General features: G+C 53.3%; 1 protein-coding gene and 1 non-coding gene across 9 annotated transcripts in view; both read left to right on the top strand.

The window, feature by feature from the left end:
- The first annotated feature begins 5400 nt into the window (after positions 1 to 5400).
- Positions 5401 to 17125, top strand: part of CARS1 (cysteinyl-tRNA synthetase 1) — a 57948-nt gene continuing 46223 nt past the window's right edge. For 2 of the 8 annotated variants that reach the window (XM_011721269.2, XM_011721272.2), the window contains exons 1-2: positions 5450 to 5537; positions 7964 to 8066. In XM_011721269.2, coding sequence (XP_011719571.1) covers positions 8057 to 8066 — 10 coding nt within the window. In that variant the 5' untranslated portion in view covers positions 5450 to 5537; positions 7964 to 8056. Of the gene's footprint in view, positions 5538 to 7963; positions 8067 to 15094; positions 15344 to 17125 lie in introns of all 8 variants that reach the window. The other 6 variants (XM_011721268.2, XM_011721270.2, XM_011721266.2 and 3 more) reach the window with 5 other exon arrangements.
- On the top strand, positions 14256 to 14418 carry LOC112424608 (U1 spliceosomal RNA). Its single transcript, XR_003015395.1, has one exon. It is a non-coding gene; the product is annotated as a U1 spliceosomal RNA (small nuclear RNA).

Here is a 17125-nt window from a genome sequence, read left to right as displayed (position 1 = left end):
GACGGTGTCTCAGAGCCCCGGCACAGAGCTGGGCGTTTAGGCCTTCACATGGGCAAAGCAAAGTCCCCAAAAGTTCCAGGAGTGGGTGTGGGGCAGCCCCAGGCCTTCCCGCCTGCACCCCCAGTTTTAGCCTGTGTCATGGTGTTTGCATTCACCTTATTGTAGCCCCAGGTGTCTGTGCTGGAAGACTGAAATTCTGGTTGTTTAGACCACTGAGTGGAAACTGAGGCACAGGGAGGAAAAGGGCTTCATCCAAACGTCCCAGAGCTGCAGTAATAAATGACAACAAACTGCGGTGTTCAAACCATCAGGATTTACACACCCACCATGCACTCACAACAATTAAACATTAAAAACAGGAACAATAGGAATTCACACATCAACCATGTACATTCCCACAACAATTAAATATTAAAACTAAAAACAGAAACAATCGGGATTTACACAACCACCAAGCACCCACAACAATTAAACATTAAATATAGGCCGGGTGCAGTGGCTCAAGCCTGTAATCCCAGCACTTTGGGAGGCCGAGACGGGCAGATCACGAGGTCAGGAGATCGAGACCATCCTGGCTAACACGGTGAAACCCCGTCTCTACTAAAAAATACAAAAAACTAGCCGGGCGAGGTGGCGGGCGCCTGTAGTCCCAGCTACTCGGGAGGCTGAGGCAGGAGAATGGCGGGAACCCGGGAGACGGAGCTTGCAGTGAACTGAGATCCGGCCACTGCACTCCAGCCTGGGTGACAGAGCAAGACTCCGTCTCAAAAAAAAAAAAAAAAAAAAAAAGCAAAAAACCAATAGGGATTTACGTGCCTGCCTACCACATACCCACAACAATTAAACAGTAAAAACAAAAACAGAAACAACAGGGATTGATTATTTCACAGCTATAGAGGCCAGAAGTTCCAAATCAAGGCGTCCGCGGGTGGGTTCCTTCAGGGCCTCTCCAGGAGGTCCTTCCTTGCCTCTCTCCTGGCTTCTGGTGGCCACTTCGTGGCTCCATCACTGGCTTCTGGTTTCTGGTGGCCACTTCGTGGCTCCATCCTGGCTTCTGGTGGCCACTTCTGGTTTCTGGTGGCCACTTCCTGGCTTCTGGTGGCCACTTCGTGGCTCCATCACTCCAACTGCTTCCCCCTTCACATCTATCTCTGTATCTCTGAATCTCTCTTCCCATAAAGACACCAGGCATTGGCTTAGGGCTCATTCTAATCCAGATGACCTCATTTTAACTTGATTATATCTGCAAGGACCCCTGTTTCAAATAAAGCCAGCCAGGTACAGGGGCTCATGCCTGCAGTCCTCTCAATTTGGGAGGGCAAGGTGGGAGGATTGCTTGAGCCCTGGAGTTCAAGACCAGCCTGAGCAACATAATGAAACCCCACCTCTACAAAAATATAAAAAATTAGCCAGGTATGGTGGTGTACATCTGCAGTCCCAGCTACTCAGGAGGCTGAGGTGGGAAGATCACCTGAGCCCAGGAGGCTGAGGCAGGAGCTGTGACTGCACCACTGCACTCCAGCCAGGGTGACAGAGTGAGATCCTGCTTCCATAAATAAATAAATAAATAAATAAATAAATAAATAAAAAGAAGTAAAAAGCAAGTCACAGTCACAGGTACCAGGGGCTAGAACATGGGCATAATCATTTTGGGGGGAACACAGCTCAACCCACAACAGGCTTGTCTTGGGACCCCCCAGGAGTTGGTAGCAGAGCTGGGAGCTCACCCATGTGTGTTCATCTCTAACCCTGTGCTGCCCCGGCTTGCAGGCCATGCGGCATTTCTTTCCCTAAAAGTGGTTTGGGTAGGACCTGAGCTGCTGGCTGTGCCAGCAAAGAAATGACTCTGCTTTAGTCACCTCAAAGCGGTGGGCCCAGCGACATCCTCCTGCCCATGGACACTGAGGGGGACCATCCATCCTCTGGCATGGAAAGAGCAGTGTTCTTGGAGAAGAACTTGGCCTTGGCCCTTAGGACACTCAAGGGAGAGCCCTGCATGGTGGCCACTGGTGGCCGAGAAAAGCCCAGCTGCCCAGGGAAGGTGCTGTTCACTCACCCACTGCCCGTGGCCCAGGGCCAGACCAAGGCATCAGCCCCTCAGCCATTCAGAACAGGCCAATGAAGCTTCAGGATGGGTCTGCACTTGTGGAATATTTAGTAGGCAGGGTTCTGTGTTACGTCCTTACCCTACGTGCTCTTGTGAAATCCTCATTATCAGTTTGCTGGGGCTGCCACGCTTGGGGGCTTCAATAAGGATTTATTGTCTCACAGTTCTGCAGGCTGGAAGTCTCAGGTCAGGGCATCAGCAGGGTGGGCTCCTTCTGGGGCTGTGACGGAGAATCTGTCCCAGGTTCTCCCCTGACTTCTGGTGAGTTGCTGACAATGCTTGGTGCCCTTTGGCTTGTAGAAGCATCGCCCTGATTTCTGCCTTTATCTTAACATGGCACCCTCCCTGCTTGTCAGTGTCCAAATTTCCTCCACTTAAAAATTTTAATTAATTGGCCGGGCACAGTGGCTCACGCTTATAATCCCAGCACTTTGGGAGGCCGAGGCGGGCAGATCACCTGAGGTTGGGAGTTCGAGACCAGCCTGACCAACATGGAGAAACCCGTCTCTACTAAAAACACAAAATTAGCTGGGTGTGGTGGCACATGCCTGTAATCCCAGCTATTCGGGAGGCTGAGGCGGGAGAATCTCTTGAACCCGGGAGGCGGTGAGCCAAGATTGTGCCACTGCACTCTAGCCTGGGCAACAAGAGTGAAACTCCATCTCAAAAAAAATTTTTTTAATTAATTTATATATGTGTATTTATTTATTTATTTATTTATTTATTTATTTTAGAGACAGGGTCTCACTCTGCACCCAGGCTGGAGTGCAGTGGCACAATCATAGCTCACTGCAACTTGAAACTCCGGGGCTCAAGCCATCCTCCCTCTTCAGCCTCCCAGAGTGCTGGGATTACAGGCGTGAGCCACCATGCCCAGCTGAAATTTTCCGTTTTTTTTTTTTTTTTTTGAGAGAGAGTCTCGGTCTGTCGCCCAGGCTGGAGTGCAGTAGCGCGATCTCGGCTCACTGCAAGCTCCGCCACCTCCCGGGTTCATGCCATTCTCCTGCCTCAGCCTCCTGAGAAGCTGGGACTACAGGTGCCCGCCACCACGCCTGGCTAATTTTTTTGTGTTTTCAGTAGAGACGGGGTTTCATCGTGTTTAGCCAGGATGGTCTCGATCTCCTGACCTCGTGATCCGCCCACCTCGGCCTCCCAAAGTGCTGGGATTACAAGCATGAGCTACCGCGCCCGGCCAATTTTCCCTTTTTACAAGGGTATCAGTTATACTGGATTAAGGTCCACCCTAATGACCTCATCTTATGACTTTATCATCTGCAAAGACCCTATTTCCATATAAGGTCACATCCACAGGTCCTGGTGGTTATAGGACTTCCACATCTTTTGAGAGAGACACAATTCAACCCATAAGAACCTGTGACCCAATGTGCTGCCCCAACGAACTACGACACCAGAGGGATGCTGAGGTTCAGAGAGTGTCCTCGCCCTGGTGGTAGGGCTGGGACGCAGCAGGACCGAGGAGGCGGGACCCACTGCTGCTGGACACTGCAGCACTCTTAGACACAGCTTGGCCACCTGAGCAGGTGATCATTTTCCAGTTCTGCTCTGCAGCCTTTTTTTTTTTTTTTTTTTCCAGTAGAGATGGGGTTTCACTATGTTGGCCAGGCTGGTTTCGCACTCCTGACCTCAAATGATCTGGCTGCCTCGGTCTCCCAAAGTGTTGGGATTACAGGCATGAGCCACCGCACCCGTCCCCCCTTTGCAGATTTAAAAACAAGACATCTGGAAGCTCAGAGAAGTTAAACTCACCCCAGGTCTCACAGCCAAACTCTGGTTTGCCTGACCTGATGTCAGGAGGCCTTCTCAGTGCGAGAAAGGAAGGGTGGGGCAAACCTTAGCCGACTGTTTACCTCCAAGAGGCTTCTGACTCTCCTGGGCGCCTCTGGTTCCTTCTCCAAGGAAGGCATGTGGCCGAGCTGGGCTTGGGTGATTCATGGTCCTAGAGTGATGAGTGAGCAACAGGCACCATGAGAGTCATGGTAGGACCTGGCCAGACCTTCATCCCCTAAGTCCTGGACCTGGACCCTTCTTTGGGATCAGTTGGGATCTCACAGAGCCTCCCACATCCTGGGCAACAGTTACGGCACATGCTACAGGGGCTTCGCAGAAATGTAAACAAACTCTTCCCTCGTTTTTTTTTGTTTGTTTGTTTGTTTTTTGCCACCAATAGAATTTAGAATTAATTTATTATTTATTTATTTTTTATTTTTTTATTTTTTTGAGACAGAGTCTCGCTCTGTTGCCAGGCTGGAGTGCAATGGCGCAGTCTGGGCTCACTGCAACCTCCGCCTCCCGGGTTCAAGCGACTCTCCTGCCTCAGCCTCCTGAGTGGCTGGGACTACAGGCAAGCGCCACCATGCCCAGCTAATTTTTGCATTTTTAGTAGAGACGGGGTTTCACCATGTTGGCCAGGATGGTCTCGATCTCTTGACCTCGTGATCCGCCCACCTTGGCCTCCCAAAGTGCTGGGATTACAGGTGTGAGCCACAGCGCCCGGCCTCAGAATTTATTATGAAATTAGACATGAGGTTCCAAAAAGTAACTAGAAGATTTTTGATTTTTTTATTTTTCGAGAAAGGGTCTCACTCTGTCGCCTAGGCTGGAATGCAGTGGCAATCATAGCTCACTGCAGCTTCAAAATCCTGGACTCAATGATCCTCCTGCTTTGGCCTTCCAAGGTGCTGGGATTACAGGCATGAGCCACTACTCCTGGCTAATAATTTTTCTTGACATACTAAAATTCTGTTTCTCAAATAGCATTTCCTCTCATTTTGGGTGGGTGCACGAACCTTGGGAGGGATATCCTTGGGAGATGACATCATGCACACTGAGGAGCCCTAACGGGGTTGGAGATGGCTCCAGAACGGGGTCTGAGAAGGAGATGAAGAAGCCTGTTCACGGAACACTTGCTTTCCGCAGGGTCACTGGCAGGACGGTCCCTAGGCCTGGAGCGCGCTTCCCGTCCATCCCCAGGCCCTGCTCCAGGTCGGCCTCCTGGGAACCATCCCGTCTCACACCCAGCCCCAAGGCCGCCTCTGACCTCCAGGCTGGGCCTGGTCCTCACGGCGCTTAGTGCAATGGTGACTTAAACACCTATTACAGGACACTCAGTCTTTAGTGCCTGTCTCCCCGCGGCTGGGCTGACTACTCCCAGCACGGACACCCAACGCTTTGCCGCGCGATGCTCCAGAGAGCGGGTCGCCGGGGGTTGAACTACAGCTCCCAGCATGCTCCGGGCCAGCGACATCCTGAGCCGCTGGTGGTTGCCTAGCGACCGGGCGTGTCCCGGAAGACGGGCCCGGCGCGGGGCGGGACTTCCGGGGCGGTGATTGCATCAGATTCTGGGAAGTGTCTGTAGCCGCAGCTGTGGGTCCGGGATTCCCAGCCATGGCAGGTTCCTCCGGGCAGCAGGGTGAGCGGCGCGGCCGGGCCGGGCTGAGGGCGGCTGGGGTGCTCGGCTCGAAGGGCGGCGAGTCCTTATGTCTGAGGGGCCTGCGTGCCTGGGGTCTGAGGGGCGTCAGTGCCCGGGGTCTTAGGGACGGCACGTCCTTGGGTCTGAGGGGCGGCAGTGCCCGGGGTCTGAGGGACACAGCAAGTCGTCGGGTCCAAGGGGCGGCGGGTCCTGAGGTTCGAGGGGTGGCACGTCCTAGGATCCGAATGACAACGGGTGCCCGGCTCCGAGGGACGGCCACTGGGACCTCTGCGTGAGGGTCTGCCCGACCCGTGGCTGGAGCACAGACCCGCGGTGACCCGAGCCCGGCCGGGGAGCTGCCCAGACCACCCAGCCTCAGTTTCCTCACTTGGTTCCTGCAGAGGTCCCCTTGCATCCTCACCCCGGGAGGTGGCCCTGCATCAAACAGCCTCTCCCCAGCCGGTGCCTGGGCGGGCCCTCGCCCCCTCTTGCCCCAGCTGGACTTTGGGGGGGAGACAAAGGCCCAAGGGTTGTTTTGGTTTTCTGCCCAGACCTGGCAGCTTCCGGGAGGTGGGCGGAGGGCACCTGAGGTTGGTACTTAGGGAAATGGGGCAGAGGACGCCAGGGGTACGCGTACACACAGTAAAAGGGCTTGGGGCTTTACGAAGGCTTTCATCTCCAGTTCCGCAGGCAGTCCACTGCAAGCTGATTGTGAGAGCATTACTGACCCACTTTATTGCCAACCTGGGAGGTTCCCCAGGGACACAGCTGTGTCAGCTCCCCCAGTCACTCATGTCACCAGCGGGTAGACCTCGAGAGACCAGTGGGTCTTCTCTCACTGTCCCTCCAGCAAAATTTTAGGTGCTGGAAAGGCAAGAGACTGAATCAGAAAGCCCAGATTCCTAACAATCTGGAGCAGGCTTTCCAAAGGAAACATTCTCAGTGTCTAGTTTTTAATTCTCTTGGCTGCAAAAATTAGATGCAAGCTCTTTTAAGACACCTCCAGGCCCCATCGTCAGTTTAGATTGCACCAGGATTTCCTTGGCATCCGGTGGTGCCCTTTGCCCCTGAGGGTTTATTGGGTTATAGATAGGTAGTTCTGACAACCTGGGTAATCTGGCAGCGTGGGGACACCCAGATGACAGGGCTACACTCTTGTGCCTAGTGGCAGGAGGTAGTCACCTTCCAGGCACGCCACCTACCACCCTACCTGTGTGCCTGGATTCCAGCACCATCTCCACCCGTCCCAGAGCCGGGCAGTCCTCAGAAGTCACCCAGATTCCTGTAAAACAGCATCATGGTTAACAGCACCAACTCTGGAACCACGTTGACAGGGCCAGGGTCCCAGCTCTGCGCCCCCCTCACAGCAAACCATGGGTAATGGCTCCTACCTTGGAGCATGGAGCGTAAATGAGTTAATAGATGGGAAGGACTTAGAACAGTGCCTGGCACTCAGTAAGTGCTGTGTCCATGCTGAAAACTAGAGCTTTTTTGTTTTCAAAGTAAAAATGTGTTTTTGTTCATTCGTGAACATAAACGACATATTAGTAGTGTTTTATATCTTGTTTTTAAAAATAGCTTCAGAATTTTAGGTTTTCAGAGCCTTGTAAGAATTGCCTTCTTTTTGGAGCTTGCCAGGTAGCTTGGGATTGCCCACTCCTGGCTCTCAGGGCAGCAGGCAGATTGCCCAGTCCTCAGCCTGCTCACAACATCTCCGGCCGGTGTTCTTCTGCCCCAGGGCATGGCCCACCTGCCCTTTACTATCAGCTCCTCCCATCACACACACACTCTCAAAGATGAGAACAGGAAATAAAATCCAATCGTAAATGCTTTCAGTGATCATCTTCCTAGATTTTTCAAAGAGGCCCTCATTTTTGTACCATCTTCCCTAAGTTGACTCAGAACGTCTGTTTCTTCTTCATGATCTCATTGGGTGTACAGCTTCTCCTTTGTAGTCTTGAAGGTGCATAGGCTTGGTGCCCGTCCAAGGGCCCGATTATTTCAGAAGGATGAGTTTCATTTCTGAGATTTCTGGGGTAGACGAAGCCTACCTCAGGGCCTTTCCATACAGACTTGGGATACCACTTGGGTGACTGCTCATTAGGTCAGACTTATAGTTTAATTTTTATACAGTTTAATTCAAGGGTCTTCATAATAACACAGCCAGCATTTTTTCAGCATGAGTCTGTGCCAGGCATTGCTCTAAATGCTTTACCTCTGTTATCTCCTGCCACCCTTGGAGGAACCCCTTTGAGGAAGATCCTGCCGGCATCTTGTACAGATGAGAACCCTGAGGTTCAGAGAAGTCAAGCAATCTGTCCACCATCATGACTAGCCAGAGGCACAGCCAGGCTCCCAACCTGGGCAGCCTGACTCAATAGGGACCTTAACTACTGTGCTGTGCTGCCTTTGATGATTCTCTTCAGACTCAGAGTAACTCAACCGAGTTAAGGCAGATGAGAATGAAGCTGATGCCCTTCGATGTGTTCCCCAGAGCCACGTGAAATGTTTGCTCCTCTATGAACTCAGGTACCATATTTCCAGATATTCGAAGAGTCTTAGGCAGTACCCTTGGGATAGAGATCAAGCCATTTCCAGTGTGGGTGCTCTGGGTGGCAATATGGCTGGCTGATCGCCCCACAGGCTCACTGTGAGGGATGTTGGATTTCCCTAATAATGAATAACCTCCCTGCCAGTAAGGAGGAAGATGGAGGTGCCATTCTTGGGGGTGAGAGAGGATGCCTGGGGGCCAGCTTTGTGAACGAGTGACAGCTGGACCTCTGGGGCTGGTGATCAGGAGAGATGGAGGCAGGGCGGATGAGTGAGCCCTCACCTGTGGGAGGAGGCTCTGGTCTCTGGGAGTGGATGGTGTTGGCTCCTAGTTGGTGAGAGCAGGGGTGCATGCCCCTCTCTCCTCCCCACGATTCATGTCTGGGGCTTTTTCCAGTCCTCTTTCTGAGCACTTCTTGGGTAGGGAGTGGGTCACTGGGAAGGACCCAAGAGGAGCCACTGTAGAGGGTGGGGGGCGGGGTGGGATCAGGGAAACATTTGTAGAAAGGGAGTAACCTGCAGGGTGAGGTGTTGCCTGGACACCCACAAGATGAGGACCCTGGTGGGACCGTAGAAGTAGCAGATTCAGAGAGCAAAGGGTCAGGGTGAGTGTGGGGTGCAGACCCCACCAAACCGAGGCACTTCTTAGGAGCTCAGACCTGCTGTAAAAGGGTCTGCGTTTTAGCGAGCTGCCCACCCATAGGGAAGGTAGTTTAAACCTTACTTGCTGGGCCCACCCCAGAGATTCTGATTTGGCAGGTCTCTGGTGGGTGCAAGAAAGTGACTTCTATGGAGCCCCCAGATTCTGCTACTGATGGCAGACCAGGACTATGCCTGGAGTGGAGCTGGGAGAACCTCAAGGGAAGGCAGGAAGAGAAACAGGGCAGCCGGGAGAGGTTTAAATGCCGATAGGAGGCCAGGCGCGGTGGCTCACACCTGCAATCCCAGCACTTTGGGAGGCCAAGGTGGGTGGATCACCTGAGGTCAGGAGTTCGAGACCAGCCTAGCTAATATGGTGAAACCCCGTCTCTACTAAAGATACAAAAATTAGCTAGGTGTGGTGGCAGGCGCCTGTAATCCCAGCTACTGGGGAGGCTGAGGCAGGAGAATCGCTTGATCCCGGGAGACAGAGGTTGTGGTCAGCCGAGATCATGCCACTGCACTCCAGCCTGGGTGGCAAGAGCAAGACTCCGTCTCAAAATAAAATAAAATAAAATAAAATAAATAAATAAATAAATAAATGCCGATAGGAAAGAGCCAGAGAGAGGGAGAGGTCGCACTGGCACGGTTGTTCGACGTGTCTGGGATGTGGTTCATTTGGTGTAGATTTGTTTTGGTATCTGTGCTGAGTGATTGCTTGGTACTTGCACTTTATTTCAATAAATGTTCTGTAGAGACTCCACGTTTGTAGCCAGTGATAACCACCCTCCACCTTTGGGACATTGCCATGTCCTTCAGTGTGTTGATGAACTGAACTGCAAGGTCACCCGGTAGTGGACATTCCTTCCCATGGGGGCAGAGCAGGCGTTTCAGCACGGAGTGTGCAGGCTCTACAGTGAGGGCCAGTGTCGAGGAACAGGTCCCTGGGAGGTTTTCCATCTGCTCAGAAGTGTTCTCATCTGATCTCAGCATCAGACTGATAGACCACAGCCTGGCTCAAACCCATGACCACTTGATAGCTAATCTATTTTTATTTGTTTCCTCGAGACACACTTAAATGCAGCTACCACAATTACCCAAATGACTGACTGCGTCCATCTCGTGGAAGCCTGTTGTTCTCCTCTGCTTCCCTGGGCACCAGCACCTTTCTGCTCTGAGAGGATCCTTCTCAAGCGTGGACTTGGTTCCCTTTTGATGAGTAGTCTAGGCTGCTCTAGACGGTACATTTAAGAATGATGTGGTCCAAGATCAAGGCAGATTTGGTAATAAACTTTTAAAATAATAAAATTAATTTAATAAAAATGAGTGCATGATCCCCAGGAAAACTCCAGGAAATTCTCTATGTGTAGCATGCGGCTATTACCATAACTCTAATAATACCAGAGCGATTATGATAATAATGATGGCAAATGGGGCCCCTGACTCTGTGCCAGGCAGCTTTTAAACATTTTACAAGTGTAATTTGACTTAATGGCCTGCAGCTTTACAAGGCGGACGTTCTGAGTGTGTTTTACCATGAGGAAATGCTGCTGTGGGTGTGAGTGTAGGCACTCAGCCCTGGAGGGCGTCAGGGCCGCCCCTCGGGTCTCCAGAGAGCGGATCTGCAGCAGCTTCAGTTCCCAGACTGCTTCCTCAGCACTCAAAAGCCACTGCAACCGTTAGGACATATTATGTTTTTCTCATTTTAAAAATAGCAGATGCTTACCGCAGAAAATGTGAGCAATGAGGAAAAAGGGGGAATTAAAATCACCTGTAACCCCCTCTCATCAACCACCGTCACTGTCAGTGTTCAGGCCGTTGCTGGTGGTCTGTTCATCAGAATCGATTCTGAGTGTGAGAGGCGCATGCCTGTCAGCTCGCTGTCGGAGCTGGAAGCCGACGCTGTGTCACTGTTTCTCAGGGTGCTGCTGTTGTCTAGCCCAACCCAGGCATGAGCAGTTGCAGAAGACCAAGGCTCAGCGAGGGGGCAGGAGAGGAGTGGGGAGGGTCAGCATCGGGGAACAGCTTTCGAACTGTGGCCTGACCTGTGAGGGTCACCTTCCGGCTCTGTCCATCCCTCTGGCAGGTTCTCTAATCTTTAGTGAACTTCATTTTCTTTTTTTTTTTTTTTTTTTTTTTGAGACGGAGTCTCGCTCTGTCGCCCAGGCTGGAGTGCAGTGGCGCAATCTCGGCTCACTGCAAGCTCCGCCTCCCGGGTTCACGCCATTCTCCTGCCTCAGCCTCCCGAGTAGCTGGGACTACAGGCGCCCACAACCGCGCCCGGCTAATTTTTTGTATTTTTAGTAGAGACGGGGTTTCACCGTGGTCTCGATCTCCTGACCTTGTGATCCGCCCGCCTCGGCCTCCCAAAGTGCTGGGATTACAGGCGTGAGCCACCGCGCCCGGCCGAACTTCATTTTCTTTATCATGAAATGGGACCGCTGCTGGCGGCTGCAGAGCTGTTGGAGGGAAATGTCCAGCTAAACTAGAAGTCTCCCGGTTGGAAGTTGCTCTGCAAAAGAGTTTGTAGGAGTCTGATATTTATTTAGAGTTAGTTTTCCAGGACCTCGCTTTGGGGTGCTTGGAGCTGCCATGGTGGGTCTGCCTCCGCCTCCGTCCTCCCTGATCTCATCTCCAGCTGGGAGGAGAGCGCATTTCCGTGTGAGCAGCCTCCTTCCTTTCTCAGAGGGAAGCCCCGGCAGTGCCAGTGCTGACACCGGGCCTGTAACTGTGGGGATGGGGCAGGTGAGCTCACAGGCCCTCAAGGGCTCCCAGCACCCCCCTGGCATCTTCAGCAGGGCCAGAGTCTGCCCCTGTGTTTCTCTTTCCTTGGACTGTTGGAAGAGCTGAAGTGAAAAGTGACTTGTTCTTGTGTCTCTGGTATCTTTGGGCAGCAGGGCTCCTGCTAAGCAAGCCCTTGGGGGCCCAAAGCAGCAGAGGCTGTGGCCGGTTCCCAGCACTGGTCCTTGTGCAAGTGTCCTTCTGAGAAGGGTGCGTGAGGCCCAGTGCCATAGGGGAACGCCAGCCCACCACCGGTGGCAGGCACTCTGTGGTGCCATTCTGCTGTCCACTCATCTGTTCCCTCAGCAACTTTCGCTGGTATCTGGAATGTCACACGCTCAGTTGTAGATGCTGAAGATCGAGCAGTGACTAAGGTAGATGGAGCAGTGGGGCAGATGGTGAAGGAAAGAAATGCGTGCATATGTTAGACGGGGGTGCTGCGGAGAGAAACAGCAGCCAGACTCGGGGTCTAGAGGCGGGCACCATATGGACCAGGAGTCCTTGAAGACCTGGTGGGGAAGCCAGCACCCAGCAGAGCTGTGAAGGATTAAGGGGCCTACTGGTGTGTGGGGAGCATTCCCCCTAAAAAAGGAGCAGCAGGTGGAAGGGCCCTGTGACCAGGGTATGGAGAGCCAGGTGGGGGTCCATGGCCAGCATGAGGACAGGCTTGTGTTGCTGGCGAGGTGGGTGTTAGGGGACAGTAATGTGAACTTTCTCTTTTCAGCAAAGCTGCAGGAGCCCTGTGGCTGTGAGGGGAGAGCCATGCTCTCCAGGTGGCGGTGTCTGGCTTACAGGAATCCAGGTGACAAAGGCTGGCTCTCAAGTCCAAAGCCTCTTGAGTTAGTGGCCCTGGATCCTCCCATGGGTTGGCTATCGGTGCTCATAAGGATAACTCATAAAGGGGTGTGATTCCAGCTTTGGCTAGAGAGCGTGCCCAGAGCTTTGCTTCTGGGTGCCTCTGGCTGCTTGGAGTGGGTGGCCATCTTATTGGGGTCAGATGGGACGGTGGCTCCGTGCAGGGGGAGGGAAGCAGGGCAAGTTAGAGGGACACTGCACTCATCATCCCACCAGCGAGAGTCATCCCAGGAAGTCATTTTAAGCCCTGCATCCATGTTGAGACTTCAGGAAGGCTTTCTCACACAGTGCCCACCCCTTTACTGCAGGTGGCTTCAGGATATCCTCTCCGGCGGCCACGGAGGCCGGGCCCTGGGGCATCACGTGGCTCCGTGGGCTCCCTGGCGGGTGAAGAACTCGACCCAGGGGGGCATTCTTGCTGCTGCAGCTATGCACTCCGTTCTGACTCATCTTTGCTGACACCACAGCGTTGTGGGAAATGCCAGTTATTGGCCTGACGCTAAGGGTTTTCCCCACCCTAGGCAAAGCAGGAAAGGCATTTGTGTGCAGTTACCCCCACAACACACTCTGCTCTCCGTTTTCAGAAGCTGCGTGGGTCTGGTTGGGGTGACTGGCTCTGTGCCAGGGAGTAAACACAGAGATGGGGGACAAAAGGAAATGGGAGAGGGCAGAGAGGGGGACTGTGACGTGCAGGTCATCCACCCCCATGGCGGTGATGTCGGGCAGCTTGTGCCCAGGAAGGGGTGGCCAGACATGTGCTTTCCCACCCTGAGTGAACTCGAGTGGGAGGGTGTCTGCGTGGAAGGAGCAAGCATTGGGCCTTTTCCCGCAGTCCTCTCAGCAAGCACAGTCACTGGTTCAAGGTTTGGATGCACTTGTGCTCATGGGCTCAGGGACCAGACTCCCTCCCCTGGCCGGAAACCTGGTACCGTCTGCCTGCTCTGCCCCCACTTTAGGGAGGCGGGCTGTGGACACAGCACCTGGTCCCCAACTCTCGTGTCGGAGGTAATTGCAGGCAGATATTCCTTAGAATGGTGAGACAGATTTTATTCCCTAATTCCTGGCAGTAAGGGAAGGAGCTACGTTCCCTGCCGACTCAGCAGAGGTGACTTTTGAATTTAAAGGGAGAATAATTAGCTGGGCCTGGTGGCATGTGCCTGTAGTCCCAGCTACTCGGGAGGCTTAGGCTGGAAGGTCACTTGAGCCCAGCATTTTGAGGATGTGATGAGCCTTGATTGCACCACTGCACTCCAGCCTGGGCAGTAGAGTCAGACCCAGTCTCTAAAAAATAAAAATAAATAAATAAAAATAAAAAATAGAGGGAGAATGAAGGAGGAGAAGGAGGGTGAGCAGGGGCTCAAGTGCACAATGCCATGGGGCTGGTCAGCGTGCATGTGCCAAGGTAGCTTTGTCTACAGCTGGCAGTGGTAAAAGTTAGGGTTCTGCTGATCCTCCCAATGGTGACATGCGGAACAGCGGCTCTTGGGTCCTTGAGTGACACACCTGAGTGGTGGAGGTGCATGCTTACTACTTTGAAGGCTCTAAGGAAGGAGGCTGGGGCCTGGAGCCAGGGGCCAGGGGCCAGGGGCCAGGTGAGGCTGGCTGGAGCAGCCACGTTATCCTGGCAGCCCTGTGCTTTCTTGGGCTGGTCCTTTGAGGGGGCTCAGTCCTCCTGAGGCTGTGGCCTTGACCTGCAGAAGGCACGCTAGAGTCCAGCTGTCTCTTGGTACAGGGGTGTAAATGGCACACATTGTCAATGTGGGGTTCTCCCTACCCCTCATCCCCCAGCACCCAGAGGGAGAGGGTGCCACTGCGGCAAAGAGACTTGAAGTTGGTTTGGTTTGGGAGATTTTTGTTGTGAGTTTTAAAACATTGAGGTAAAGTTCACGTAACATACTTACCTGGCAGGAGGGATACCACGATGGTGTAGGCAGCTCTCCCAAGGCGAGGCTTATCCTTTACACTCCAGATGGGCTGACCCCGGTGATTTCCACAAATGTCAGAAACTGAACTGCACAATTTGTGATAGTGTGGAACTGTGTTTGTGCTTTCCCTGATAGAAAAAATAAATTAAAAACTTAAAAACTGGCCGGGCGCGGGGGCTCAAGCCTGTAATCCCAGCACTTTGGGAGGCCGAGACGGGCGGATCATGAGGTCAGGAGATCGAGACCATCCTGGCGAACACGGTGAAACCCCGTCTCTACTAAAAAAATACAAAAAACTAGCCGGGCGAGGTGGCGGGCGCCTGTAGTCCCAGCTACACAGGAGGCTGAGGCAGGAGAATGGCGTAAACCCGGGAGGCGGAGCTTGCAGTGAGCTGAGATCCGGCCACTGCGCTCCAGCCCCGGCGACAGAGCGAGACTCCGTCTCAAAAAAAAAAAAAAAAAAAAAACTTAAAAACTAATTTCTATGACATAAAATGAAAAGTGCACAATTCCGTGGTATTTGGTGCACCATGTTGTCATGCAGCCTTCAGTTCTGTCTAGTTCCAAAGCATTTCATCACTCAAGAGGAAACCCGTCCATACCTGTTAGGTAGTCACTCCCCCGACCCCAGTGGACGTGCTGCCCCGTCCCTTTGCCTGTTCTGGATGTTTGGCGTCCAGGGAAGGGCTTGAGCACCTTTTTCCTTGGTTCTGCGCCATCCCCTGGTCCCTGTCTCTCTGAGTTCTGCCTGGCGGCCTCTGGGCTGCCTACCTGCTGCCTGACGCCGTGTGCCCTCTGTCTTTGCAGCTCCTGACTACAGGTCCATTCTGAGCATTAGTGACGAGGCAGCCAGGGCACAAGCCCTGAACGAGCACCTCAGCACGCGTAGCTATGTCCAGGGGTACTCACTGTCCCAGGCAGACGTGGACGCGTTCAGGCAGCTCTCGACCCCGCCTGCTGACCCCCAGCTCTTCCACGTGGCTCGGTGGTTCAGGCACATAGAAGCGCTCCTGGGTAGCCCCTGTGGCAAAGGCCAGCCCTGCAGGCTCCAAGCAAGTGAGTAACAGAGTGGGTTCCCTGGCCATTAGAACCTCTCCCCGCAAGGTCGAGGGCTTTCTCCATCACCCTGGTGCTTACCTGGCACCTGTGGATACCTCAGAGGGAGCCTCGCCCAAGTGTGTCTCGAGCAAGTGGCCTGGATGGGCAGATCCAGCGCTCGCTGGGTGGAGGTTGGGATAAAGTCATACCCTGTGGAGTTGGGTATTCAGGAGCAAGATGTTCACATCACTGTTGTGGCAGAATTGCCTGAGGTGGTGGGGTGCAGAGCTGCTGCGGCTCTGGGGTTCCATGTAGCATGCCCAGGCCACGGGCCCTAGCCTTGTGATTTTTAGCTAAGACTGTGCCTGGCTCTGGTTGACTCAGTTCTTTCTCTTTATTTTTTCCATAAGATTGCAGCGTGTCTATCCTCCAGCTTTAAAATCGTTGAATCCTAAAGTTTTTTTGTTTTTGTTTTTGTTTTTTTGAGGCGGAGTCTCGCTCTGTCACCCAGGCTGGAGTGCAATGGCGTGGTCTCGGCTCACTGCACCCTCCGCCTCATGGGTCCATACCATTCTCCTGCCTCAGCCTCCCAAGTAGCTGGGACTACAGGCGCCCGCCACCACGCCCAGCTAATTTTTTTGTATTTTTAGTGGAGACGGGGTTTCCCCATGTTAGCCAGGATGATCTGGATCTTCTGACCTCGAGATCCACCCTCCTCGGCCTCCTGAAGTGCTGGGATTACAGCTGTGAGCCACCGCGCCCAGTGAATCCTAAAGTATTAATTGGCATTGAACTTTTAAAAAATCGGAAATAAGTCATTTTTTCTCTTTGAGATGATGTCTGTCCCATAGCTCCAGCCTGTGGTTGTTGGTTGTGTCTGGGAAACGTGGCTGTGGTTATCTGAGGGAGATACTCCTGGGGTACCTGCATGGCTTTGTCACTGTCTGTGGCAAATCTGAGGGGGCTCCATGTCATTATCACTGAAGTATGCCTTTGGGTGGCTCAGCTCCTCCTGTGGCTGTGGGCACTCCTCCACCTTCATGTGGGGGTAGGTTTTGTGCCCTGGTAGTCCTGGCTGTACCTGGTGGCCTCCTGGGGGCTTCTCTAAACTCATTTGGGGCCTGGGATTTGGAACATGCCACCCCGCCTCTGCCATGGGTCAGGCCTCTGCTAGACCACTGTTTGAACCAGGGTGGAGGTGGGGATGTCACATCTCCTAGGGGCCGTGTTTTCTGGATAACTCTGCAGCAGACACTCCTTCCCCAGCATAGGGTGGAGGCCGTTGCTGTGCAGGTCATCTCCTTCCCCATGTAGCCATTCCTGCCTGAGCCTCCAGTGTGGTCACCCAGGTGACACCTATGCTATGAGGTGCCTTCTCTCCAAGTGCTCGGGTGTCAGGTTGTTCCCCCTGCCATGTGCCGTTCCAAGACACAGGCAGAGGGGGGCGGAATTAGGGGGTGGAGTGGGCCTCGTACCTCTAGCTCAGCAGTGGCCTGTCCAGTTTTCCCTCATAGGGACTTGTTGAAAGAGCGGTACAGACACAAGCCTCCATCCACACTATGAGATGAAGGAAGGGTTTTGCAAACACCTTTTAACCTACAGAGAGGAAGCAGAGCCATGTTGTTGTGTAACAGAATGGACCGTGGATAGCACTAATGGAGTTGTTGTGCCCTCCCCAGGTTCCAAATCCCCTCATCACCCAGGCTGCCCAAGAGGCTGCCAGGGACTGCTTGTGCCAGGAATGATGGACATTATGTCAGGCGACCCTCACTCAAGCTTGGTGTACACTGAGCAGGGGCT

The sequence above is a fragment of the Macaca nemestrina genome, chromosome 12, assembly GCF_043159975.1.
Source record: "Macaca nemestrina isolate mMacNem1 chromosome 12, mMacNem.hap1, whole genome shotgun sequence".
In the NCBI taxonomy this organism is placed as follows: Eukaryota; Metazoa; Chordata; class Mammalia; order Primates; family Cercopithecidae; genus Macaca; species Macaca nemestrina.
This window is presented reverse-complemented; position numbering and strand designations above follow the sequence as displayed.